The sequence below is a fragment of the Mytilus trossulus genome, chromosome 2 (assembly GCF_036588685.1).
Source record: "Mytilus trossulus isolate FHL-02 chromosome 2, PNRI_Mtr1.1.1.hap1, whole genome shotgun sequence".
Taxonomy (NCBI): domain Eukaryota; kingdom Metazoa; phylum Mollusca; class Bivalvia; order Mytilida; family Mytilidae; genus Mytilus; species Mytilus trossulus.
In genome coordinates this window covers 73,172,702-73,200,688 of record NC_086374.1, presented here as the reverse complement: position 1 = coordinate 73,200,688, position 27,987 = coordinate 73,172,702, and the positions used below count along the sequence as shown (strand labels likewise).

The 27,987-nt window shown below is 33.4% G+C and overlaps 2 protein-coding genes across 2 annotated transcripts; one reads left to right on the top strand and one right to left on the bottom strand.

Moving 5' to 3' along the window:
- LOC134707959 (uncharacterized) lies at nt 1-27,517 on the bottom strand. The gene is made up of 17 exons (XM_063568143.1): nt 27,330-27,517; nt 17,943-18,211; nt 17,138-17,316; nt 15,228-15,465; nt 14,157-14,271; nt 12,022-12,118; nt 11,636-11,731; nt 11,311-11,361; nt 9,164-9,248; nt 8,590-8,649; nt 6,558-6,734; nt 5,533-5,677; nt 5,177-5,285; nt 4,806-4,878; nt 4,262-4,417; nt 1,434-1,564; nt 1-728 (listed from the first exon to the last, which is right to left on the bottom strand). The coding sequence occupies exons 1-17, from the start codon at nt 27,385-27,387 to the stop codon at nt 428-430; spliced, it is 2,340 nt and encodes a 779-aa protein (XP_063424213.1). The 5' UTR covers nt 27,388-27,517; the 3' UTR covers nt 1-427.
- Nucleotides 2,673-3,828, top strand: LOC134707960 (peroxynitrite isomerase THAP4-like). Its single transcript, XM_063568144.1, has 2 exons — nt 2,673-3,079; nt 3,664-3,828. The coding sequence occupies exons 1-2, from the start codon at nt 2,822-2,824 to the stop codon at nt 3,811-3,813; spliced, it is 408 nt and encodes a 135-aa protein (XP_063424214.1). The 5' UTR covers nt 2,673-2,821; the 3' UTR covers nt 3,814-3,828.
- Nucleotides 27,518-27,987: the final 470 nt, after the last annotated feature.

Below are 27,987 nucleotides of genomic sequence, written 5' to 3'. Positions count from 1 at the left end.
GCATGAGCAGTCAGCGTCTGGCGGAGCAAGTACGGTTTATTCCTAAACACCAGCAGATTTCTAAGGTATTTTTGTGTGGGGCTAGATTTGCTGGGCGATTAGCTTTCTGGAAGTGTTGTTGTTGCAAAGGATTTGTTTAGTAGTTTTGTTTGTTGTTTCGTCTTTTTTTTCTTAAATTCAGCTAAAGTTTGCTCTGTTTTGCATAATAATGTGTCATCAAGCTTAGTAAGTATTGTAAATACTGCATTTAGGGGCAACAATTTGTTATCTTACGCTTAAGTAATAAATCTTCAAATCATTATTCAAATTTCAATAATTAAACCATAAAGATACAAGTCAGTTTTTTTTTCATTTTGCAAGAAATCATAAATTAAGAGAAAATTATCTAGTTTGTTCATAATTTCCATTTTAATATTTATTTCAACAATCATACGCCTCTCTTTCCAAATCCATTGAAAGATCCTGTAAATGGTCTTTGGTGTGCAATTGTCACATGTTTAGTCTTTCCTAAAACGAGGCTGATGTGAGCTGTTCGAGAAGTACTGAAGACTGTAGTGATATTTTTCTGCACGCCGTCCAACAGATACGATAGGACAACTTTCTCTGATGGTACACCAACCAATTGAAGAACCATATCGTCCTCGGTATATATAACATCTGTTACTCGTTGGGGAGACATTGGAACAAATTTGTCATGTTCGCCATATATCGCAATGGTATGTTGTCCTCTGCGATAAGAAAAGGGCATGTAATTCGTAGATGCATATACATGAACAAGGTGACTTAAATAAAATATATGTTAAAGCGATAGACAACAGTATTTGTTCTAAAATGCTTTATACAGAATTTTTGTTTTGAAATTATTAACAATCTTTTACAGTGGGGTATTTTTTTTCTTTATGGCATCTATTAACATATATATGTCATAATATTTCTGTTCTACTTTGTGACAGTCCAACAGCTTTAAATTGACCACTGGACGTTTGTTAATATCTTTTACCTACAGAATAAATTTGGTGGGATATCAAATGAGTAGAAAATGTATGTGTAGACTTTCCGATCACGTTTCCCTTACGTACAGTTGTCTTTATACAAAATACTATGCAAGCAACAACTAGTTTTAAAGATCCTTAGCAAAAATACAAATCAGGAATCTGATGTTCAGTAGTTGTCGTTTGTTGATGTGGTTCATAATTGTTTTTCGTTTCTCGATATATTAGACCGTTTGTTTTCCCGTTTGAATGGTTTTACATTATTAATTTTTTGGGGCCTTAATTTATAGCTTGCTGTTCGTTGTAAGCGAAGGCTCCGTGTTGATGACCGTACCTTGAACTCTAATAGTTTACTTTTATAAATTTTGACTTGGATGGAGAGTTGTCTGAACTTGTCTCATTGGCACTCATACCACATCCTTCTATATATAAATAACTTACACAATAATTATTGGTGATAGGTAAAACAAACAGAATTGATCACTAGTGCATCCGTTCAGATTAAGTGGTGATTTTTTGAAAGACATTCCTGCCTCTGGTTTGTTGTATGGAAACACTATGCTGTCGTAAAACTGAAAAGGACAAAAGAAAAAAAACGGTATAAATCGTTAATGAAATCAACGTCTTCTGTGTAAACCGTAACAACACAGACACAGAAAATTACAAAAATCTACATTTATTTGTTATTTTTAAAAACTAATTTTGAACGTCCTTAAGTGCTCACAACAGTCAGAAGAGTGCTTCTCAGTCAAAATGGTGAACTTTTGTTTATTCTAGCGTCACTGATGAGTCATTTGTAGACAAAACATAAGTATTGCAATAACTGCAGTTTTGTCATGACACTTCATAGTTCGACTCTCTGTGAAAGCCTTCTATAAGTATTATTTTACTTCTAATGTTAACTGCAAAGAAGTAATGAAAATGTAAGTTGGACAGTAGTTACACAATATTTCTTCCCAAAACTGCCATAATTCACATAAAACAACATTTATTGTAAGGAATATGGACTCTACTATAGTCCCAGGAATATATACAGCCTCATTTTGGATTTTTTTCTGTTATCGGAAAAAAGCAAAAATTGTGTAATGGTTTAAATGAAAGAATTTGCGTTGTCATTTCATGTATTTCAGTTTTTGAAATATCCTCATCAATTAAATGTTTAAAAACGATATTTTCCCCATCTTTAATACTGAGATATAAGTTATTGACAAGTCACATTACTGAGTTAACCCAAAGCTTGTTTATACCTTGACCTGTAATTGTCAATAAGCATTAGAAGAAGATATATGACAAACGTGAAGATTTCAGTCTCTAACTAAAACATATATCTCATTTCCTTTTTCTGACAGTTACATGCCATTATCACCATCTTATGGTGTCAGAATTTGTACAGTTTACTAACTACACACCATCTTATTTTTAATTCATGGATTTACATGACAGCTAGACCACAAACACTCTCATATTTAATCACGGATATGTTTGCCTTTATAGAGTTGGTCAACCGTTATCAGTTGAGTGTGTCACTGCACATATGCATGTTTGTTTTAGTAATTTCTATTAATTTGAACCCTTTCCCGAATGTCATTGATTATGGGCAATGATGAGAACAATACAACTGATGCCGCATTTAAATTTAGAAATGTTATAACTTAATATGCCATTGAAAAATACTTATAGCCCTTTCCGATAACTAGGTTATCTTCCCTGAAATTTGGAACTCTCCTGTGAAAGGAGATAGTGGTAAAAGTGCTTCCGGTAGGTAACCGGCAAACTGAAACGTAACTGGTTGCACGGTGGATAAAGTCAGTTTATAGCGAGATATAGTCATGGGAAAACTATACTGTTGTGCAACAAATTGCCATAACTATAGTGGCAAAAGCATAAATGACAATACTGTGACTTTACATAGGTTTCCTGTAAATAGAAGACACAAATCTATATGGCAATGCCGTGTCAGTCGCAAACAATGGAAGCCAACAAGTTGTTCAAGGCTTTGTTCAGAGCATTTCATAACGAAGAGAGGTCCAACAAAAGATCACCCATTGCCTTCAATATTTGATCACAAGATATTTAAGACCACAAACGTAAGTATTTGCTGTGATTTCTAAACAATGTAAAAAGTTCTAATTGTCTATTTAAAATATTTTGATTTAAAAAGATGTCGGACGTTCACCATACACATGTCTATAAATCATTTGTTTTAGTGTTTTTAAGAAATTAATTAAAAAGTTTTCGTTACAATACTGGTGTAATTTATTATAATTTCGTGTATATATGATTTCTATGGCAATATCAGATGCTTAAAGCCATAAAGGTGTCTATGTACAAAAATTAAAAAGTGTTATTTCATTTACATGAATTCAATCATCGTTTGCCCTGGGAATTTTATCTCCATCTTTTATTAGCCGGTATAGCATACACCGACCCAATTGAAAGAATAAGAAAAGCACATATATCATATGGTTCTCTTTTTTAGTGCCTACATGTACACCCAGTACAATAATTAATATTGACACATATGCATCCTGAAGCATATTTTTGTATATGTATTCCATGACTTTATATATATATATATATGTGTGTGTGTGTATTTAATCCTTAAAAGTTATGTAAATTAGCAGAATTTTGCTTCCCATTCATGTATTTGATTTTGCCCTCCTTTTTTCAGTTTGATTCATCTTTTAAAGAATTTGAGGAAAACAATGATTGTACTAGTACTGAAGATGAAACAGATCGTGATATCATTTGTGATGGAAATGAAGAGGCAAATAATGGCATAGCTGATGATCCAAGTAAACATCATGGTCATTTTGTTTAGTTTCTTTTGTCACATATTCTGACTTCTTTTAAACTTGAGTTTTACTGTGCGTATTCCTACATGTGTGTTTTTTCTACATTGGCTGAAGGTATATTGGGAGAGGGATGAGATGTCAAAAAACATGTTTAACCCCGACACATTTTTGCGCATGTCCCAAGTATGGACTCTCTGGCCTATGTAAGTCTTGTATGATTTTTAATTTTAGTTTCTTTTATATATTTTCGGAGTTAGTATGACGTTCCATGATCACTAAACTAGTACATATTTTTGTTAAGGAGTCTACGGTTGTGGAATTTTCTCGCTGTATTGGAGAACCATTGTTGGCCTTCGGCTGTTTTTCTGCTCTTTGGTCGGGTCGTTGATTCTTTGATGCATATCCCATTTCCATTCTCAATTTTATCTAGTAGATTTTTATTGAAATTCATAATGAATTATTCCGTTTACTTACTTGATACGGGAATTCTGTTTGGTAGGCTCTAAGTTTGTATGGTTTAGACATATTAGCAGCTAATAGTATGCCAAATTGAGTAGTTTTGTCACCATATATCTCTGACATGGAGGTCCAAACTTGACCGTCTGGCCCATTAAAGTCTGGGAATGCTGCCTATAATGTTAGTTTTTCAAATTAATTCATTTAAAGTGAAATTTTCCAAGGCAAACAACAACACACCAAATGTTTATATTAGCGTCCTTTCAAAGTTCAATGTAAGATTCTATTCTATAATACATGCGACTGTCCGTTCATTTACATTGGCTACGTATGTTCTAGTGGTGGGGGCACTTTATACAAAGTTCAGAAAAACGTGGAATTAACAGTTGAAATTGTATTCTTTATTTACCAGGTCTTCACAGTTGTACATTTTAAACATTCTTTCACCAAAAAGTAATCCGAATGATTTTATGTAGATACTGTTTCGTTCATTTCTTTTGGAGTTTAAATGTTTTTTCTTAAAAATCCCATATTTCGATATAATGACTTTAGAAATTATTACCTTTATAATTTGAAGATCCATTGCCGTTGCTGGCTTAGATGGTTTCAGTATTAAACCTTCCATGTTACAGCATCTGTAATACATTTTTTAAGTATTTTAATTATATATATAAGTCATGAAAATTCTGAGGGGAAATTTAATAGATATCAGAACAGAACAAAAACGAGACCTTTAACCCGTCCCATACTTTAATGGAAACTGGTTTTACATATATTAAGAATATAAATAATCACTATGATTTTCACATATGGTAAAAGTTGTTACCTTTTGTAGCAGATGTCTGTCGCTAGTTTGAAACGTATAATTTCACCTCTCATAAACTAAATCCAAAATGACTTACTTATAGTATTCAGATAAGACTTAAATCTTACCTCATTAAAAGATCTTTGTTAGTAGCTCCAATCATATCACCCGGACCAACTGGACCCATGCTCAATGTAGCAACTACTGTTTGTAAAGCAGGCCATAATTCTTGCTTCTCTAGAAATGTATACATATCACTTAAATATAAGATACACGATACCAATGATAATTGATTAACAATTGACTGATTTTAATTATTAAAAATATCATAGGCAACGACCAACCACAACATTAGAATTGCAATCTCCTAAGTTTACATTTGATTTTAATGTATGACCGGAATTCGTGTATATATATATGCCATAATGTATCCAGCCCAATTTGACAGACGTTTCTTATTGTCCTTTGTGAATTCGTGACTTACTTGGGTATTTTGGGTTGCCGTTCTGTACAGTTGTAGTCCAGAAGGTGTCTTTAGATGGAACCAATCCAAGTGCATATGCAAACATAGATGATACACCTATTTTCCATTGATCTTCTTGAACATGATAGTCCTCACTAGCACGTGCCTGTACGGAAAAGAGTTAACAATGATTGATTATGCGAGGGCATTATTTTAGACGATATAGTGGTATTGACATGATTTATGACAATTAAACCTTTCTTAAATCATTCCTCTATCAATTTAAAAATTATCAAGTAACTAAAGGATTTTAAGTCCATGGAGTAAATTTGATCTAAAATGGATTATTGCATGTCCTTCTGGTTATATAACTCTTAGACTGTTTTGGTTTTTATACATCCTTTGCTTTCAATGTTTCGTCTTTTAGCGTTCCTGTTGAACGTAAAACCAGAAAAGCACTTCGGACGCATGAAATTTATAAAGTGTTGTTTGCATATTTTTGCGTTTCGATGTGTGGAAATCTAGATTCTTTGCATCTGTATGTACAGGAAACTCTCAAAACATGTAATCAAATACCAACACAACTATGAGATCGAATAATCAATCAGTTTTTAGAAATTACAATATAATTCCCATGAACTTACTCCTGAAAGCAAGAAGAAGATGGAAGTAAATCTCAATGTCCAACTGCAACATTTGTATTCTTTGATGGAACACACGATTGCATTTAAATCAAGGTTGGAAGTTTTCCTTATAATCATTCCATTCATTGTCCTACAACGGTATTTCTTCTTTCTTTTTTTTATCCATAATCAAATCATAAAATAAAAGAAACGGAAATTTGTATAAGATCATGTTCCAGGCCTAAGGGGAAATCCCATCCCATCAAATTAAGAATAAGGCTATCATCTGAAACACAAAGAGATTGACTGCAAAAAATCAACTTTTTTTCTAAATCATAAGTATATGCACAACATTCGGTTTTCCAATTCCTATTTTTTTGTTATTCTGTTGTCGTTGTTTTTACAATGTTTGTTACTTCTTACCTGTGTAACTACTGGAATTTTAGTGCTCATCAATCCATGTCGAGGCAAGGACATACAGTACTGGATAGTAATATTGTTGAATTCTGCTGCGTTTCCCATTTCTGTCAACCATCGTTCTCCTAAAGATAGATCTTCTGCCAGGTCATTGGATAATAATGTCTCAACATTCAGCCAATCCTTTTAAATGAGAAAACAAATAATTTCTACTAAAAAGGTTAAAGTTTATGTACTACTTCAAGATCCTTTAACAATGTAAAACAAAATAGATTTCAATCAAAGCATAGACACATGGAGGTTATGCAACTTGAAACCTGCTTGGTTTTTCTCTTTTGTATTTCTCTGCAAAGTTAGGAATAAGGGCAATATATGAAATGGGAAATGACAAGGCCACGAAAGATAAGTTGGCACGAGATGTGTAGCATGGACGGGCAGAAGATAAGCTTCTTATTAAGATCAGTATACGACGTACTACCATGCAACACCCACAAACCTACAATGTAGAAACTGATTGAAGACACTAGTTGTAAGTTGTGCGATAAGCCAGCAAACCTAGAATATGTTTCGTCGTTTGCAGGACAGCTCTGAAGGATGGTTGATACACATGGCGCCATGACCAAGTCCTTCGAGAAATAACAGCAGTCTTGGACACACAGAGGAGGGAGAAGACAATGATTGAGAAGGGTCCAAAGTTCATCAACTTCATCAAAGGCGGTGGAGAGTCGTCAAGAAACACATAAAGCAAAGCCAGTGGTATTCTAGCAACAGCAAATGACTGGGAGATTCAGGCCGACGTTGGGGGAAAGACCATCCTTTAAAAGAGAGATTTTAACAACAACCCTCTGACATTGTGCTGGGTCCAGAATCAGCTGACAGATCATTCTTGTAGAGCTAACAGTACAATGGGAAACAAGACTGGCAGAAGCCCATGAGAGAAGCTTGCCAAGTACTAGGAATTGGTAACAGACATCCAAGAGAAGAATTGGAGGACATGGTATTTTCAAGTAGAGGTAGGCTGTTGAGGCTTTGTTTCTCAAACATTTTGGAAAGCCTTGTGGTCCCTAGGACTAAATGAACCTGTAAGAAAAGGATTGGTTGAAAAAGTTGGGGGACAGGCAGAGGAAGCTTCTGGTTGGGTATGGAAGAAGAAAGAAGAGCAGTTGAAGAGTTAACTGGTTCCTGACTGAGTCTGATCAACTCAGTCGGCGCACCCCTTTGAAACAGACGAGAAGAGGGGATCCATCTGATGATGGAACCAGCTGAGCAGTGCATTTAAAGTATTGTATTAATCACAATTAAGTTATCGTGATTATGAAGGACAGTTTTCTGGTATTCTGTTTTTAAATCGATAATCAATCATTAGGCAAAAAATAAGGAGATGTGGTATGATTAGTTGATTCAACCAGAGTTCATGTATTCAGTTTATTCGATTTTTTTTTAGAACCGGGCGACGTAGAGCTTGGCATTTGTCATAAACACATGGCTTTTGTTGAAGACTGTATGTTGACTTCGAGGCATCTTTTTGTTTATCTGTATTTGTTTTATATTTACAAGCTGAATAACGTTTCTGGTTGGTTTGAATGCTGATAAATAACAATGTAGTTGACAGGTTGTCGCGGACAGAACTTTAATTTGTTTATAAATTGGAGTTATTAATTAGTAATTTCTTCGAAAGCGAACTCATAAATTAGGTCGATGTTTTTTTTTTAACTTGCATTGTTTCATTTATTGTCATGTCGGAGCCATCACTATTGTAGCTAATTATATGATATAAGTGTTGCTTCACCTTCTGGAATACCGTAAGGTGACCTATACAGTTGCTTCAATCCACTTCATTTACACTTTTGTAAATAGTTGTTTCATAGGCAAACAGACCACACCTCTGTATTTTATATGTAGAATTATTTCAACGTTACCAAATTACGTATTTTGTTAAAACCATATCCACTTTAACAGTTGGCTATTAGAAATTTAAGGTAATTAGAAAATTAATCATGACCAACAAATAGACAGCTAACGAACACTAAAATATTACCTGTTCATACATTTTGAGACCCCAGCTGGTAGCATTTTTCATCAAATCATACCAAAAACTCTGGAAATAGACATTGACGTTAAAACAAAGAATAACATATGAAATATAACTTCAAAAGTATAAACAAACAATTACATGTATACTGGTGGATTTTAAACATTTTCTTCAAAAGATTATTTTAGGAATCAGTCTGAGAAATCAGCCTGTCAAAGTTCTACAAGGTTTTACATCACCAGAAACTTCCAACTTTCAAGATGCATATTGTTAAATTGATTTGTTTTTATTACTGTAGTACTGCATTTGATCCTAAATCATTAGAACTAGCTAACATGCGTTATTTTATTACGATATCACAAGAAACAGTACTAAAGGCCAATAAATAGTCGTTTTATAATGGTATCGTTCGGAACATTTACTAACAGTACCGTTCTGATATTATCGTAAAAAAACACCAAATAGAGTACCGTGCTATCGCGAAATAATCAATTAATGGATCACATGATTTCACTTATGTATCATAATTATAAACAAAAATCGCTGCTAAGGGTTAACTATAATAATACCATTAACTTACGGTATCATTAGGAACAGCCACTAAGGGGGCCATCACAAAATTATATTTTCCTCCATTCTGTTTTGCGTACACATTATCAACTGACCTAAAATTCGTTGTTTATATTAAAATGATACCATAGATACTAATGTCTTATATTTTGTCCCACTTTAAATATAGCTATATATACAAATAATATCTATGCATTAAGATTATATAAAAACAAATGTCCTATTTCCAAAAATCTTTTTTAACAGTTATCACTTCCGAATCAGGAGCTGCTTGCTTAGCCTGTTACCCTGACCCAATCTTATAGTGTTGCTGTCGAGCGGTGAGCCAGGATCCCAAGCTAATGCTTGCTATTCTGTGTTGCTCCGCCTTTAGGTTCCTGTATACTAGTATAGTTTTATAGACTACTGTTTGTCACAATCTAAAAGTAGTATAACGTAATCAGAGATCAATATTTTAATTAGATTGCTGTTTGTCCCTTTGTCCTCTTCCTTTTTATTTTTAGTTCACCGGGCCCGAAGGGCCAATTGAGCTTTTCTCATCACTTGGCGTCCGTCGTCCGTCGTCCTCCGTCGTCCGGCGTCCGGCGTTAACTTTTACAAAAATCTTCTCCTCTGAAACTACTGGGCCAAATTAAACAAAACTTGGCCACAATCATCATTGATGTATCTAGTTTAAAGTTAGTGTTTTTTTACCCGGCCAATCATCCAAGATGGCCGCCATGGCTAAAAATAGAACATAGGGGTAAAATGCAGTTTTTGGCTTATAACTCAAAAACCAAAGCATTTAGAGCAAATCTGACAAGGGTAAAATTGTTTATCAGGTCAAGATCTATCTGCCATGAAATTTTCAAATGAATCAGACAACCCATTGTTGGGTTGCTGCCCCTAAATTGGTAATTTTAAGGAAATTTTACTGTTTTTGGTTATTATCTTGAATATTATTATAGATGGAGATAAACTGTAAACAGCAATAATGTTCAGCAAAATAAGATTTCTAAATAAGTCAACATAACCAAAATGGTCAGTTGACCCCTTTAGGAGTTATTGCCCTTTATAGTCAATTTTTAACCATTTATCGTAAATATCCATGGTCTTTTACAAAAATCTTCTCCTCTGAAACTACCGGGCCAAATTAATCCAAACTTGGCCACAATCAGCATTGATGTATCTAGTTTAAAGTTTGTGTTTTTTTACCCGGCCAACCATCCAAGATGGCCGCCACAGCTAAAAATAGAACATGGAGGTTAAATGCAGTTGTTGGTTATTACTCAAAAACCAAAGCATTTAAAGCAAATCTGACAAGAGGTAAAATTGTTTATCTGGTCAAGATCTATCTGCCCTGAAATTTTAAGACGAATGGGACAACTCGTTGTTAGAGTGCTGCCCCTAAATTGGTAATTTTAAGGAAAGTTTGCTGTTTTGGGTTATTATCTTGAATATTATTATAGAAAGAGATATTTTTACTAACATTTTCCACTGAAACTACACGGACAAGTTCATTATAGATAGAGATAACTGTAAGCAGCAAGAATTTTCAGTAAAGTAAGATGTACAAACACATCACAATCACCTAAACACAATTTTGTCATGAACTGTCTGCTTCCTTTGTTTAATTCACATATACCAAGGTGAGCGACACTCTAGTTTTTATATTTGTGTCAATGCGATTAGTGTTTCCGTATCATTAGTTGCTGTACGCCATGTAAAAATGTATGTCCTTTACATATGTATTTTACGGTTTGGACCATTCCTTTGAACATCAATCTTGAATACCACGATATCAAAAGGAAATCGGATGATGAATTGATTGAAGGTTGCTTGACCTCCAGTGACAAGTTAAATGCATAGTAGTATTCAGGATCAGGACCAGATTATGTTATATGTGTAATATGATATGGATATAAACTCCACTTTGTATACTAGACCAACACGCTTATTGTCACGTCTTAGTCCGCAACTACATGATCACCGGGCGCATGAAAAAAATCGGTGTATTCGGAGATGCAGTGTTGTTGTTCCAATGCCGATGCAATACTATATGAAAGACTCGAGTATTTTATTTTAACAGATGAACAAATGTAAACCATGAACTTGGATGGTAAGGTATACAAATCCTTGTGTAAACTTTACATTTTTCTCGATGAACTAATCACTCACCAATATCTATTATGTGCTCCCATTGGCCATCTAGTATACTGGTGGACAGATCTAAAAAAAAGTAATAATGCAGTATACAATTAAGGAAATAAGTCAATGAAACAACTATCCACTAGAGTTCAAACGACGCAGAATACAAAAAAAAAACCATACAACACCCTACAAGGAAACATAAATATGAAAAATATAAAACATTAAAGAAGAAATATTGAAAACTATATCATGAATATAAGAACTGTACCAAGAGATAGAAAACTATACAAAGAAACTTAAATAAAACTGTTTCACGAAACATAAAACATAAAAATGATACCAAGAAACATACTGAATTCCATGAGGGAAGACATCAGGTCTAGCTGTCCAATCTTTTACACCCTCTCCAGATCCTTTGGTATACCACCAGGAATCTAACTGGAGATATCTGGTAAATAAACAAATATAATTTACATTATTTAATAAATACCACCAGTAATCTAACTGGAGATATAAACAAATAATGTATTAATATAATACATTATATAATAAATAAACCACAACTGTACGGTAAAATTTACTTCAAAGTATATATGAAAAATGCTGAATAAGAAAAGACTCGATGGATATTTTTTTACAACAACATTTATTTTACAAGTTCTGTCTGATTTTTTTTTCACTGTTACTGAAACTGAAGCTGGATATGCTTATAAATTTTAAGCTATAGTTGACACAAACCTGTACGGTATCTTTTCACGTCGTGCGTAATCAAATACGTCTTTCATTGTTTGTTCGTATGTCTTATTCGCTTCTGTGTTGTAATAGTAGTAAGCACCTATAAATAAAATAAATGATTTGTTTTCACTAAGGTCGACATCATCTTAAATATGAAGCACTTCTATTTTTATGGTTGGACGAAAAACTTATGCTAGTATTTTGCTTTCGCTGAATATGCTGACGAATGTCACATTTCGAGCAGGGTGTGCTCTCCTTCCGGATCACCGGAGAAAACTTCCAGTTTTTGGTGGGGTTCATCTTGCTCAGTCTATAGTTCTTTACGTTGTGTTTTGTGTAATATTGTTTGTCTATTGGTCTTTTTAGCCATGGCATTGTCTTCCGACATATTAGTTTGAATGTCCTTCTGGTATCTTTCGTCGCTCTTTTGGCATTACCAAGTAAATAATAAGATCAAGCATTTTCCTATGTGTCAAGTCATTAAAATTAACACAAATATATTACATCCGTCCAAAAGTCTGTTTTATCAAAAATAATGAGTGAGTTAAGAATAACAAAAAGTATTTTTCAATGACTGCAATCCAATCCACCAATGAAAATATTGTCGTGCATATTTTAAGCTGTTATTATTCAATATGTCAGGTCAGAATGTGGAAGTTAAGTCCGATGCCTCGTGTAAAGAGAATACCACAGTCTTTTCACGTTAAGAACCCTTGCAACAAATCTTTGAGGTGTCCGTAGGTGTTCTGTTGCAAGACAAAATGTATGTCCATATCCAGTATATCCTCATTTTCCAGTGTCAGTCCAAACTTCCCCAACCACCGTCCCGGATGACCTCTATAAGAAGACCTACCTATTGTATTTATTGTTTTAAACTCGTTCTCGTCCTGAACATGGACGAAATATTTGCCACTGGACGTTAAGTAAACAGCAATTAATCAATATTATCAAAATAAAAGTTCGGCAGATCTGTGTCCTACTGCACTATTATAATTACAAGTTATGCAGATCTACGACTTTCTGCACTATTATAATTACGAGTTATGCAGATCTACGACTTTCTGCACTGTTATAATTACGAGTTATGAAGATCTACGACTTTCTGCACTATTATAATTACGAGTTATGAAGATCTACGACTTTCTGCACTATGATAATTACGAGTTATGCAGATCTACGACTTTCTGCACTATTATAATTACGAGTAATGCAGATCTACGACTTTCTGCACTATTATAATTACGAGTTATGCAGATCTACGACTTTCTGCACTATTATAATTACGAGTTATGCAGATCTACGACTTTCTGCACTATTATAATTACGAGTTATGCAGATCTATGACTTTCTGCACTATTATAATTACGAGTTATGCAGATCTATGACTTTCTGCACTATTATAATTACGAGTTATGAAGATCTACGACTTTCTGCACTATTATAATTACGAGTTATGAAGATCTACACTATTATAATTACGAGTTATGCAGATCTACAACTTTCTGCACTATTATAATTACGAGTTATGAAGATCTACGACTTTCTGCACTATGAAAATTACGAGTTATGCAGATCTACGACTTTCTGCACTATTATAATTACGAGTAATGCAGATCTACGACTTTCTGCACTATTATAATTACGAGTTATGCAGATCTACGACTTTCTGCACTATTATAATTACGAGTTATGAAGATCTACGACTTTCTGCACTATCATAATTACGAGTTATGCAGATCTATGACTTTCTGCACTATTATAATTACGAGTTATGAAGATCTACGACTTTCTGCACTATTATAATTACGAGTTATGAAGATCTACACTATTATAATTACGAGTTATGAAGATCTACGACTTTCTGCACTATTATAATTACGAGTTATGAAGATCTACGACTTTCTGTACTATTATAATTACGAGTTATGAAGATCTACACTATTATAATTACGAGTTATGCAGATCTACGACTTTCTGCACTATTATAATTACGAGTTATGCAGATCTACGACTTTCTGCACTATTATAATTACGAGTAATGCAGATCTACTATTACGAGTTATGCAGATCTACGACTTTCTGCACTATTATAATTACGAGTTATGCAGATCTACGACTTTCTGCACTATTATAATTACCATTATCAGTCCAATATCCCAAGTATTTCAGAGTAACATCATTTTGACGATAAAATTCTTTCTTTGGTGCAGCACCAGATACTTTCCTAAGGGCTTTGCCAAGTTCTTGGAATGCCTTTGGAATGTTAATAATAATATAGAATTGATTTATATGATAGACCAAATTATCGGAGTGCAAAGAAAACATAGTTTTTTTCATGTCGAGGATTTTTATGGCCGATTATACGGTATTTTTCCCCTTCTCATTATTGTTATAGACCGATCAGTTGTCTATTATTGCTAACATCTACTTCAATTGAACTTTGAACTCGGATATGTGTCTCATTGGCAATCATACCGGCACATCTCCTTATTCATATAAGGTGTAACTGTGTGCAAGAGAAGTAAAATGGTGATACTTGAGTTTCTGAAGGCAAGCCATGATTTTTTTTATCAACCATATACAACAGATTTAAAAGTTATATGAGATTGCTTTCAGTTATATTCGTCATCCTTTATTAAAGTAGGCAGTATTTATATATTTTGCATTTTTATATTTGTTTATGGTATTCAGTGACATCTGTTTTCTGTCTATGTATAATTCAAAGGTTGCGTCATATGTTTAATATAATTCACAAATTCTGTAGCATCACGATTTAAAGCTTTTTGTATGGTGGTATACTTTTATTTATTTTTTCAGCTTGGTACTTACTGTCTTCTGGACGTGTATGCATATCGCCCAGTGTTAAAAGAAATAGAAATCTGTGAAAATATGTAATGCTTGTCAGAATGGTGACGTTAAATCACTTGCCTCGTGTATAATGAGAGTGCCACGTATAACTGCAAGGTAAAAACAACACTTAAAGGGGTACGTAAGTGGCCTGTTGCAAGGTTTCTGTCCGTATCCAAATAAATCCTGTTTTCGAATTGCAGTCAAAATTTCCTGCCTTCATCCCATTAGATCTCTATTGCAGGACCTTACAATTGAATATGTTGTTAACTTTGGAATTTATAGTCTTTAACATGCAAGAAATATTGACCGCTGGACATCAAGAAGGCCAATTTCAACCAACCAATTGAATTTTTTCTTACCTGATTGATAGAACTCGAAGCAAGTAATATAAATCGTTGTCGGTAATTGGCTGGAATAGATTTAGCCCCACCCATAACACCGAAATTGATACGTCCTCCAGGATAGTCTTCATGCCAGAACGATGAGCTCATAAAATTATCCAACGGTGATATAATAACTGTATTCCCCATTTCATCAAAGATAGCAATCGGTCCACCTCCCATTCCATCTGTTAACTTTGCTGTTGTATTATCCCATCTGAAAAACCAGGTTTTTTTTCCCGATTTAGAATGGTTACTGATATGATTTTCAACACATTTCCCGAATTTACAAAAGCAAGATCATCATTTTTGTCGAGCCTTCGACTTAAGTCGAAAAAGCGAGACTAAGCGATCCTACATTCCGTCGTCGTCAGTGTCGTCGGCGGCGGCGGCGTCCACAAATATTCACTCTGTGGTTAAAGTTTTTGAAATTTTAATAACTTTCTTAAACCATACTGGATTTCTACTAAACTTGGACAGAAGCTTGTTTATGATCATACGATAGTATTCAGAAGTAAATTTTGTAAAAATAAAATTCCTTTTTTTTCCGTACTTTACTTATAAAATGGACTTAGTTTTTCTGCGGGAAAACATTACATTCACTCTGTGCCTGTGGATAGAGTTTTTAAAATTTTAATAACTTTCTTTCAAACTATCCTGGGTTTGTACCAAACTTGGACAGAAGCTTGTTTATGATCATAAGATAGTATCAAGAAGTAAATTTTGTAAAATGATAAATCCATTTTTCCGTATTTTACTTTAAATTGACCTAAAGTAGTAGGTCCGGTAAGGCCGATTTTGGCCTCAATTTTCAAGTTCATCTGACGAAATATTTTAGACACTTTTTAAACACTTAAGTGGCTATTTCAATTGATTCAATAAGTGTTTGTGAAAGATTTTTACTGCTTAAGTCATCATAAACGCTCCGATTCAAGCTTAAATATGAAAAATCTATCAAATCTGCCAAAAATCGTCACTTTTCAGATCGTTTTTGTCAAAAATGAAAGTGGCCGCATCCGTGTTCATCCTCAACCTTTATATATATTATGTATTATCATCAAATACAACATATACTTAAATATCATGAATGAACACGAATGCGGCCACTTTCAATTTAGACAGATGCCGTCTAAAATGTTACTAAAATGCTAAAATTGTAAACAGCCCATATTTATGTAGCAGAATCATTCCACTTTCCACAAAATGGCTTAACGATTACATTATCACAATTTTGTAAAACTGCTATATTTTGGGGCCAAAAAGGGGTCTTACCGAACCTACTCCTTTTCTGCCAGGAACCATCACAATCACTCTGTGATTAAATTTTTAGAAATTTTAATAACTTTCTTGTACTATTTTTTATTTGTACCAAACTTGGACAGAAGCTTGTTTATGATCAAAAGCTAGTATCTAGAAGGAAATTTTGTAAATATTTTGTACTTATGAATCTGTATTTTACTTATAAATGGACTTCCAGTTAACATAACATACAGTCTGCAGTTAAAGTTTAAAAAAAATAAAATTAGATTCATAAACTATCCTTGATTTTTACCAAACTTGGACAGAAGCTTCTTACAATCAAAAGATAGTATCAAGAGCAATATTCTTGTTGATTTTGTTCTCTCATTTTTGTTGAGCCTGCGATTTACAGCAAAAGTAGGCGGGACACTGGGTTGACGAATTTTTCTAAAAGTCCTCTACTAGTAAATATTTATGTCAAATCAAAATAGTAAACGATTGTATGCCCTTTTTATTTTTTATTTTAGACAAGTTTTGTTTCGTCTTTCGACTTTTTTTGGCATTTTTGCAACTTCAAATTACTTTGTCAATCAAAGATAACTAATACTGAAAGCAATCTATGAGAACTTAATGAATTCAGAAATACGTACTGTCCCGTTTGTACTTCACTGTTACCAAGCATGCTTCCTCCAAAGTTCAGATAACCAAGGTTTTTCACTTGACCTTTCTTTAGATAGAATGATGGAAATGTCCCTGTCGTCTGTTGATAACAATGCAAATCTCCAGAACATGACTGTGGCCTCGAGTTCGTAACACCAGTTACAAATTTCTAAAATGAGCGTTAAAAACCTTCATGTCAAACAACTATATGCATTGATATTCAATTGTCAGTCTCTAACCATCTACTCTCATTTGGAAGACGGAGTGTCCTTGTGCTCGCTGTGAGATTCCGGTTAATTGGTCCCACTGTTTTCACTTATCTCGTCCCTGTTTACTATGACTTATTAGTTTTTAAGTGAATTCGGCCTTGTTCAGTCAGAACTTACAATTTCCGAATATCTAGTATATTTTGGTTAAAGTATACACCTTAATGTTGTGATTGGTTAATACAAAGATTGAAATCCAACCAATGAAGTAACGTTATTTTCATTTTGCTGTAGGGACCATGAATTAAATTTCTCGAAGCCATAAATTTTGTTATGTCGAATTTCAAACATTTCAAACATTTCCAGGAAGATTTTGAAACATTTTTCCAGAAAGAATCCAGATTTTCTTGGGGCCTTTGAGTTTTATTTTGTCGTTGTTTTGAATACCCCGTAACATTTGAAAGTGTTTATGGAAATACATATGTATACACTTATTGTACTGACTATATCTGTTAAAAAAATCAAGTTATTAATTACATAGATGCATAATCCTTGATATCAACATAGAAAGTAAGATGAAAATACTCACCTGCTCAAACACAATATGATTTCCGGTATCGTAGGTATTTATAGAACAATCGATTATCGTCTTTCCGACATAGTATCGATATCTAATTGATTGATAGAATCCAAATTCATCGACACCATTCCCACCATAGCTCGCGTTGCTATATAACGATTTATCGCTTAAGTTGTACCGTGTCCCATCCACTATGAAATATGTAGGAGCACTTTGAAGCCATCGGAAAAAATTTAAGTTGACATTGTAGTACCCACTAGATGATGTATTAAGATTAACTGAAAATTAAAAAGAAAAAAAATGTAATCATGGAAGATTAGTAAGAAGTTGGATACTATTTGAGTTGAATACTTTCATGGTACTTACATTCGACTGCTGACGATTCTTGTACCAACAATAGAACAGTACTAAGATAAAGTAACAACATACTATCTTTTACGATAGACTACACATAGTTCATAAGTATATATGCGAAATATTTGGGTTATCCCAAAGATTATTCATACCTTTAGGTAATGATGATAAGCCACAGTTCTTTAACTTGAACAAGATTGCTCAATATTTCTTCAATGTTTGAAATTCAAACTTTTCATAGGTATGACGTTATTCCATGATTATCTGAATTCATGCGCACTAAAAGCTTCCTAAATTTGCCCACAAAAAAAAATTTAAAATTGCAAACATTCATGATTTATTTTAAAAAGAGTGCTCACGCTGATATGTCTCGTCCTACTTTACATATCATGATTGCATTTATGTTGGTTTGCAATTGTGTTATTTGAAGGTTTTGATTTACGATTCAAATAAAATCAGCATTACCAATGATCCATGTAAATTAGGTCAAGATCAGATGAACCCTGTCAGACATCGTTTTTACCTTGCAATTATTCCAAAAAGCTCATAGAGTTAATAGTTTGATAACAGTATCTAACTATGAATACTTTACATTGACTCATGAACCAAACCAACAATGAGGTTAATGCCGAATAAATCTATCAGACAAAATATTCACCATTCAATTATTCCATACAATACCCAAATAAAGTTGACCTGTTGTGTATATTTTCTAAAACAAAACATAACAATGGAAACTTTTCATCAAAGTTTAACTTTAAAAATAAGATCAAGGTCAGATGAGTCCTGTAAGACATGTACATGTACACGTTACACTTATATAGCTAATTAGACTAGTTTTTCCCCAGTTAACATTACATACACAGTTAAAGTTTTTAAAACAGATTTTATAAACCATCCTGGATTTTTACCCAATTTTGACAGAAGCTTCTTACAGTACTAGTCAAAAGATAGTATCTAGAGGAAAATTTTAATATGTTTTCCTCATTTTTGTTGAGCCTGCGATTAACAGAAAAAGTAGGCGAGACTATTTGTTTTGCAAAACCCTTACAATTTTTATAGCTTAATATATTGATACAATTTTAATAGCTTAATACATTGATAACCCATCTTCAGCTAGGGTTGAATTGAAGGTCAAAATATTCACTCGCAAGTGCACAACTCATCAACCTTGTTTCTCGGCTAATTTAACAAAATAAAATCAGATTGCCTGCTAACAGTGAATTATAATTTCACATTTGTATTAATGATTTAAGGTGGTACCTAACACTACAGGGAGATAACTCTGTAAAGTCAGCTAACGTTTTAATATTAAGCTTCTCGGTGATCAAAATTGGTGTTGTTCAAACTTCTATATATAACCAGTGTAATTTTTCTGATAAAATGGTTGGTTCAAAAAATTTGATTTTTTTATATCTTTGTTAAAGCGACAAAAGTTAATACTTTGACAAAAAAAATTGAAAATGAAACGAGCCAAATTAATTTTAATGAAAGTGTTTGGTAAAACAACAACAAAAAGACATATTTTTTTTATATCTCCAAGCTAATGCACATAACAGTTCATTCCAGTTCTTAACCTACATAACATTATCTTATCTTTATAAGGCAATAAGTCTAAATATTCTTCAAATTCAAAGTTTTCTTTAAAAAGTTAAAACATAATGCTTTGGGAGAATATTCCATTTCTGATTACCATGTCTGCTGAAATTGGTCAAAAACTATCTGTATAATGCTCAACTTTTACCGTTTAATGAATTACTTGTATTAACTAAGTGCATCGGGAATTACCTGTAATTCCTAAATTTTAGTAATTACATGTAATTCCTAATTTCACCTATTTACTGTAACATATATAAATGAAAATGAGGTCAATGTCAGATGAAATCTACTAGTCAGAGACATGTACACGTTACAAAGTTTCATACATCTAATATTGTTGCACAGGCACTTGTCTCAAAAAAAAATTCCTATCTTTACTATTAAACGAGAAGACCTCATTTTGGGTGTCGCTTCTCTTCTTTCCACAATAAATTAATCATCATGCCTCTGTGTCCTATGGGTGCAGTGCATGATCGCATTTGTCATCCATTCAGTTGATTATTCAGATTGAGTTATTTTGGGTGAAAAACGAGAAAAAAGACGTCCGGATATGTTTCCGTCATTGGGCGAAATTTTAAGTCAAATTAGACTTCCGGTTTGCGTTTTTCTGTATACTTTGAACATGCATTAATACTACGAATACAGTGTATTTTTTGTCTTATATCCGTCATTGCACGAAATTTAAGTCAGATTATACCTCCGGTGTGCGTTTTTCTTTTTACTTTGAAACAAATACATATACTACGAATAAAGTGTATTTTCTGTCTGATATCATTTTCAAGTTTACTATCCACGGCAGTCAAAGGGTTTATTAAATAGAGAGGGTCTTAATCAATGACCGCTGTGGATCAATTATTAAACTGAAAATTGACTGGAAAAAGAAAATACACTTTCGGGACGACTGGAACGGGTGTTTTTAAGATCGAAATTTCAGGATTGACCATTTCGGGGTCCAGGATTTCGTTTTTCAAATTTCGGGATGTCGAGATATTTAATTTGTATAATAAATTCAGAACCTTGGGATTTCATGTTTTAAAGCCCAGGATATTGGGATCAGGGCCCCTCCGCAGTAGCGGATCCGGAAATTTTCATACGCAGGGGCCATTCTTCAGTGATTCCCTATATATTTTCCAGAAAAAAGGGGGGGGGGGCTAAATCCGCCTCTGCCCGACTCCCCTTTAATGAATATTCATAATATACAGATAAGCGCTAAAATTATTCATGTGTCATTAAAATTAATAGAGAAGAAACAAAAAAAAAAGGATTTTTAACAATTATCCTGTCCCAAACATGTTACCTATGACTTTTAATACCTTTTCTGAAATTCTCAAGTCACTAAATGTTTTACAAAAAAAAAGAAGATGTGGTATGAATGTCAATGAGACAGCTCTCCACAACAGACCAAAATGACACCGAAATTAACATTTAAAGGTCACCTTACGGCCTTCAACAATAAGCAAAAGCCGATACTGCATAGTCTGATATAATAGGCCCCGAAATGACAATGTAAACCAATTCAAATGAGAAAACTAACAGCCTTATTTATGTACAAAATTATGAACGAAAAACAAATATCACTAAACCACTGAATTACAGGCTCCTGACTGGAATGTTCATAATACATGTATTACACTAAATGTATGTTCATAATGAAATTAATAGAAAAAAAATGGGAATTTTGGAAACAAAGGAGGAGGGTTAAATAAAAACATTTCCCTGTCCCTAAGTACCTATGACTTTTGATACTTTTCCTGATATTCTCAAGTCATTAAATCTTTTACAAAATTCTTCCTACAACACTTTACATCCTTTCAAATACGCTCTGAATGCCCGCGATTTCGCGGGTGTGTTCTAGTATACCTTAATATAACTTAAGGGTATATAGGACATTTTTTTTAGAGACAAGTGCCTGTGTATTGTTGACCTTCTGCTTATATTATATAAGATACGGACTTGACCTGATCACTAATGAAATAAGGTTGTGATCAAATGAACCAATGCTAACGACCATGTATCCCTTACAAGGAACATGTGTGAACATATACAAGGGGTACAATCAAAATCACGTGATGGATATACACACACCGGAAGTTACAGTTGAACTCGCCGCTTGAAAGGTTAGTAGTTGCATTTCCTTCAATTAAATTTTGATTAATAAGTTGGCACACCGAATGTCGGATAGTATGTAGTTTAAAAAAACACAATTGTTTTTGCTAGAAAGCGTGCAGTTATTGCAAACACTTCGACACAGTTATCTGGTGAAATTTTAGAACTGTGTCGAAGTGTTAGCATTAGCTGCACGCTTTCCAGCAAGGATAATTGGGTATTTCAAAACTAGATAGTATTCGACATTCGGTGCACTACCTTATTTATTAAATTTTATTGATATAAACAAGTCAATACGACTACTTACCTTTCAAGCGGTCTGCTTGACTGTTACTTCAGGTGTGTGTATATCCATCACGTGGTTTTGATTGTACTAGTCCATCAGCTAGTTCTCAAAAGCGCGCTAGTTAAGGAGTTTGTGTTACACCCCAGGGTACCGCGATTTTTTTTGGATAGAATTCAACTTCATCTTCTTATTGATAGAATACAAGGTGTTAGACTAAAAAAAAGTGTCCAAAAGAGGATTAAAAACGTCCCTTCCAATGGTCCCCTCATTAAGCAATCAGACTAAGTAATTTTTAATTAAAGTTTTTAATATATAGAGATTAAAAAAAAATAAAGTATAGGTTTAAACAACTAAAACAGATACAAAACTAATATTAAAAAACATTACAAACAATCCGAATTTTTGGGTTCAAATTAAGGCATATTTTCTCCTTTCATAAAGAAATTCGTTAAACAATTACACGTTGTAGGTAATTAAACTTGAGAATTAATCCTTATGCAATGTTTAAATCATTATCAGTATTGATATATCGTCTAAAATATGAATTATTTTATAAAATATATGTACGTGCATATACTCATGAAATACCGGAAATCATCAAATTACCGTCTTTGATTCGGTATACAACATGTACAATGCATTCACACATAAGCATTATCAATTATCAAAAAATGCAACTGAAAACAAACTTTTAATTGTCAGATGTTTTTGTGAGACAAATTATTTTAAAAAGTGAATGTAAAACGAAATATTTATGAAAACATTACAAATTAAGGGGATTTTTTGTGCGTTCAGAAAAGGTGCACTCTATCGAACTCAATAAAGGTGTGCTTGATAACATTTTGTGTTTTAGCTATGTAGTGATTGACTTAAGAATGTTAAGTCATTCAATCGACAAACATCGCTTTGAACGAACGTCAAATAGTCAGTTGTGGGATTTAGCAATACTTTTTACTTTCTTAAGTTTCTTAGAGATACAAAAAAAAATTAGTTTTGTTGGTTTCAGTTTAAAATAAAGATTCTGATAAACGTTGGTTGCTAAAATCATGCACATGAAAGAGCTTCAATATCCTTAAAATGTCGAGATTCGGTAGGAATGTTTAACCCTGAAACATTCGCCCCCAAAGAACTCAGATAAACTCGAATGAAGCGAGACCAAACTGTTGTTTTGAAATTGTTTCAGACACTGCAAAGCTGGCCAATTCCATTACAACATCTGAGCAGTTATATGGCTTGTTCTCGGGTTATGTTGCTTCTTCGGAATTAATGTGCGACCTTCTAAACGCGTATGAAAAGGGAAAATTTACTTCACAAATTTTCATTACGGAACGGCTTATTCAAAAGTCAACCGATATCTTCAAAGCACTCAAAAGAAAATCATTGCTTACATTTTTAAAAAAGGAAATAAAAGGCAAGCAGTTAATGGCTGATAGGAACAACAAAACATTGAGAGCAGATGAAAAAAAATGTCGCCTGCTTGTCATAGCCCAGACAAGATAGTTGGTTCTCCAGTTTGAGTTAGGTCCTCTTCCAATGTCTCTTGCAAACTTTGATGGTACACATGTAATGGAAAATTAAAATCTGTCCTGAGTGGTCTTTTCAAAAAGGCTCATTCCTTAGGAAAGCATGTGGATATTTAATGACATGGCACTTATTCAAACCATTACTAGGATACCAATAGATATAGGAAGATGTGGTGTGAGTGCCAATGAGACAACTCTCCATCCAAATAACAATTTAAAAAGTAAACCATTATAGGTTAAAGTACGGCCTTCAACATGGAGCTTTGGCTCACACCGAACAACAAGCTATAAAGGGCCCCATGATTACTAGTGTAAAACCATTCAAACGGGAAAACCAACGGTCTAATCTATATAAACAAAACGAGAAACGAGTAACACGTATATATTACATAAACAAACGACAACTACTGTACATCAAGCACTTTTTTTTCGATTTGGCAATTATTATTTTAAAAACCATCCTTTTAGTTTCGAAAAGTGCTCCCGCATTGATTTTGTCACTGATAAGTATCCCACAATATTCATAAAGAAATTAGAATGGCAGGTCCTTGGGAGTGCAAATCATTACGATTAGTTCTAAACCATCACAATCGTGTTCTTGGGAATGGAAGAAATGTTTGTTAGTTGGGGGAAACAAAGTTGCTTTTGTTGAATTTTTTGGATTTGAAAAGAGTAAACAATCCTTTAGATTTACACTTGAATGTATTGATTTATTTGTGTCACATGGAAGTATGTGCCACAAAATATATGTTGCAAATGAAATAGCGTAGAATGGTTTTAGCTTATAATCTAACAGGAAGAAGCCGACAAAAAAATGTTTCTTAATGCAAAAACACGCGGCTGACAAAGGTTACGACTCCCTTGTTAAAAAAACCTTCTGACACTGATGTGGAAGTATTGGCTAACTATTTTCACAGTTGCATATCAATTCTAACATTGTAAGTCTGACAGATACATCTACCAAATGCAGATTATTAAATGTGCAATCAATGTGTGCGAAATTTGGTGAGAATGTTTGTAGAAAACTGCCAGGATTTCACGCCAATACAGGTTGTGATTCAATAAGACTTTTGTCTGGTAAAGAAAATAAGTAAAGCATTCGGCTTTTTGACACGTTATGTGGAGTTTACAGAAGGTATACTCCATCTTGTTGAAACCTTTGAATATGTTGGTGAAGAGTTGTTCTATATATGGCTACGCAATTAAAAATATCGATGAATAAAGATCAGAACGTTTTGAAATGCAAAAGATGCAATGTTAAAGCACATTACACAAGCCAACTTTCAGACGAAGATTTGGAAATCTGCTCTTAAACACAACACTGGTCTGTTGCCAAACAACTATATGGTTGGATTGTTTAGAGCGCTTTGATCAGTATCAATTTGCTAGACGAACCAGCGTTAGATGCTTTGATAATTCTGATGTGCTGTTCATGTAAAGCTGGTTGTGCAAAAAAAAGATGTGCATGTGTTCAACAAGGTTGATATTGCTAACGATGACGACGAAGATGATGGAAATGATAATTCGGTAGATGCAGGTGACCAAAATGATGATGATTCTACGGATTGACCTTCTGCGTGACCTTAAAATATAGTGATTCGATTGTTCAATTTAAAAAAAAATAGAAATCTAGAAACCCTGACAGTTTTGTGTGTTTTGATATGTGAGTTATTTCATGAATGTGATGTATAAATTTGTGACAGAATCGTGCATTTCTGGTTGCTTATGTTTGTGTTTTTCGTTGATTCTTTGTTTTGTTTCTAACCTTTGATTTTTTTCAACAGCTTTTATTTACTTTATTATCTATGTTTCAATGTGAAAACATATACCATTTTATCAAGAAAATTAGTACGTATGCTACTTTTCATTCAAAATCATAACTTTTGGAAATTACCCTCCCCCTTTTATTCTTCGTCCTCTACGATTTAAAAATTAACTAAAAATTAGCCTGCGTTTTAATAAGATAGGATGTGCTCCATTTAATAAACAGTATAGTTCTTAATACTTGGTTATTTTTACATTTTTTTGTAAATATGTGCAAAACAAATGGTTTGATATACCCTTTAATAAATAAGTCCCCTTTCAACCCCTTTTGGACACTTTTTCAAAAGTCTAACACCTCTTAAAATATTCTTCAGATATTCCTTTTTAAATTTATACAAAATAATTGCGGTACCCTGGGGTGTAACACAGAACTGAATTGTTGCCCTACCAGCTGATGGACTATACCCCTTGATATATAAAGTTAATATCACATTATTCCCTATAAGTTTGAAATTCACAGGACAACACAAAATGTTTTTCACGCAGTGGTTGAACCATGGAAGCAATGGACACTAGGTTTCTAGTAATCAGTCAGCCATGAAATTAGTATACGAAATATGATCTGTTTTATTGTTTTTCTAAGATCGTATCATGAAGCTAATGATGTGAGTGTTTTACAAAAAAATGTTTTATGAATTGCTCTAATTACAATCAACATGCTACTTAGCAAATGAGTTCCAATATACAATTTTAAAATATAACTGTTTTCTGATTGATTACTGAAAGTATCATCTGAAAGGCACACATTATTCAAAACTGTTTTATCCAGAAAAGTGCCGTCACGTGGTGTTTTACTTTTAAGATGTAAATGATCTATATATACCATTCAACTATATTTATTTTTGTGTTCAATGTACAAATATTTAGTTTTGTATTTCAGAGAAATTGTTTATTTTAACCACATAATGACCCTACGACTTTCACTGGTGAAACGTTGAACTATTTTACATTTTCCCGATGATAAGGCATATATTGCTATCATAGATATTAGAAATGAACAGACGTACAAGTTTGCGGATCTCCATTGTCAGACAATTGTTTCTCATAAATATGCTGTAGAAAAAGTGTAATTTTAATGAAGAAAAAAAACCAGGTAAAAGTATATTAAATTCGTTAAAACTGATGGTTTGTATCACAACTTAGGGCCACTTCATAAACTGACAAAGTGCGCATACGTTGAAATGTCTTGCCTGCTTTATTGGTCAATATTGAACTTCTGTTGAAAATAGTCGATTAACAATTTTACTTACGCCATCAAATACACTTTATTATAAGTTATGATCAATTGAAGTCAAGGTCATATGAATCCATTCCTGCCAGACGGACATGTTCACTTTACAATCATTGCATACACCAAGTATAATAGATTAGTTAACCTTGTGTTCGTAGTATCTAAACAGCGAACCGACCTGACAAGCTTAACGTTTAACAATGAACCATGAAAAGGGGGATCAAGGTCAGAAGAACCCTGCAAGACAGACACGTGCACCATACAATCATTTCATACAATGAATCGAGGACATAGCTAAAGTTTCTCTGAAAAAAAGGGGGGAGATGATGGGTAATTGTGGCCATATGACCGTCTGGGTTTAATAATTAGGCTTCAATCTCCAACCCATGGCTAGGGGTGTGGCATGCACAGTGTCTAGTGCTAAACCAAAAGACTATAAATAACCGTTCAGTATTGAGCAACATTATACTTACGATTTATCGATGAGCATACTTTGACAAGAATTAAGAAAACTCCAAATTTGGATAACATCAGATATTATATACAAGTAATTGTCGCTACTCGTCAATCTAATTCATGTGTATAGAAATGATCGTCTGTAAAAACAAACATTTTAAGAGCCACATGATATAACAGTTTAAATCAGTTGAAAACATGTGTTTATTTGTGTACAGGTATAGTTTGTTATGCTTCAATAAAATTATACCCCCATTACATTTAACTATCGATTAGTTTACGATGAAGTCATTAATAGACCTTTTCAATATCTCTCGACACCTACAGTTGAGAACGACTACGACAGGTAAAATGTGAAGGGTCGTCTCAAAAATAAAAAAAAAATGAAATAATTATTGATTTTATAACTTTCATTGACAATGATACAATTTTTCTACAAAGTCCAAATAGCATTGATTTTTTTTTTATAGTTTATCTTTTGAGACGTTGAGCTTCTAGCTGTCCTGGTGAAAAATTAAAGAACAAATCATGCTTAATTGTGGTTAAAATTTAATTTAACAATTATTATGTCTGTTGACAAAGGCGGCACATGTTTCTAAAGTGTCTGAAAAGGTACAAAACTTTGTTCCGCAAAATGGATATAGAGAAACACATTCTGACCCGGTGAAAACAAAA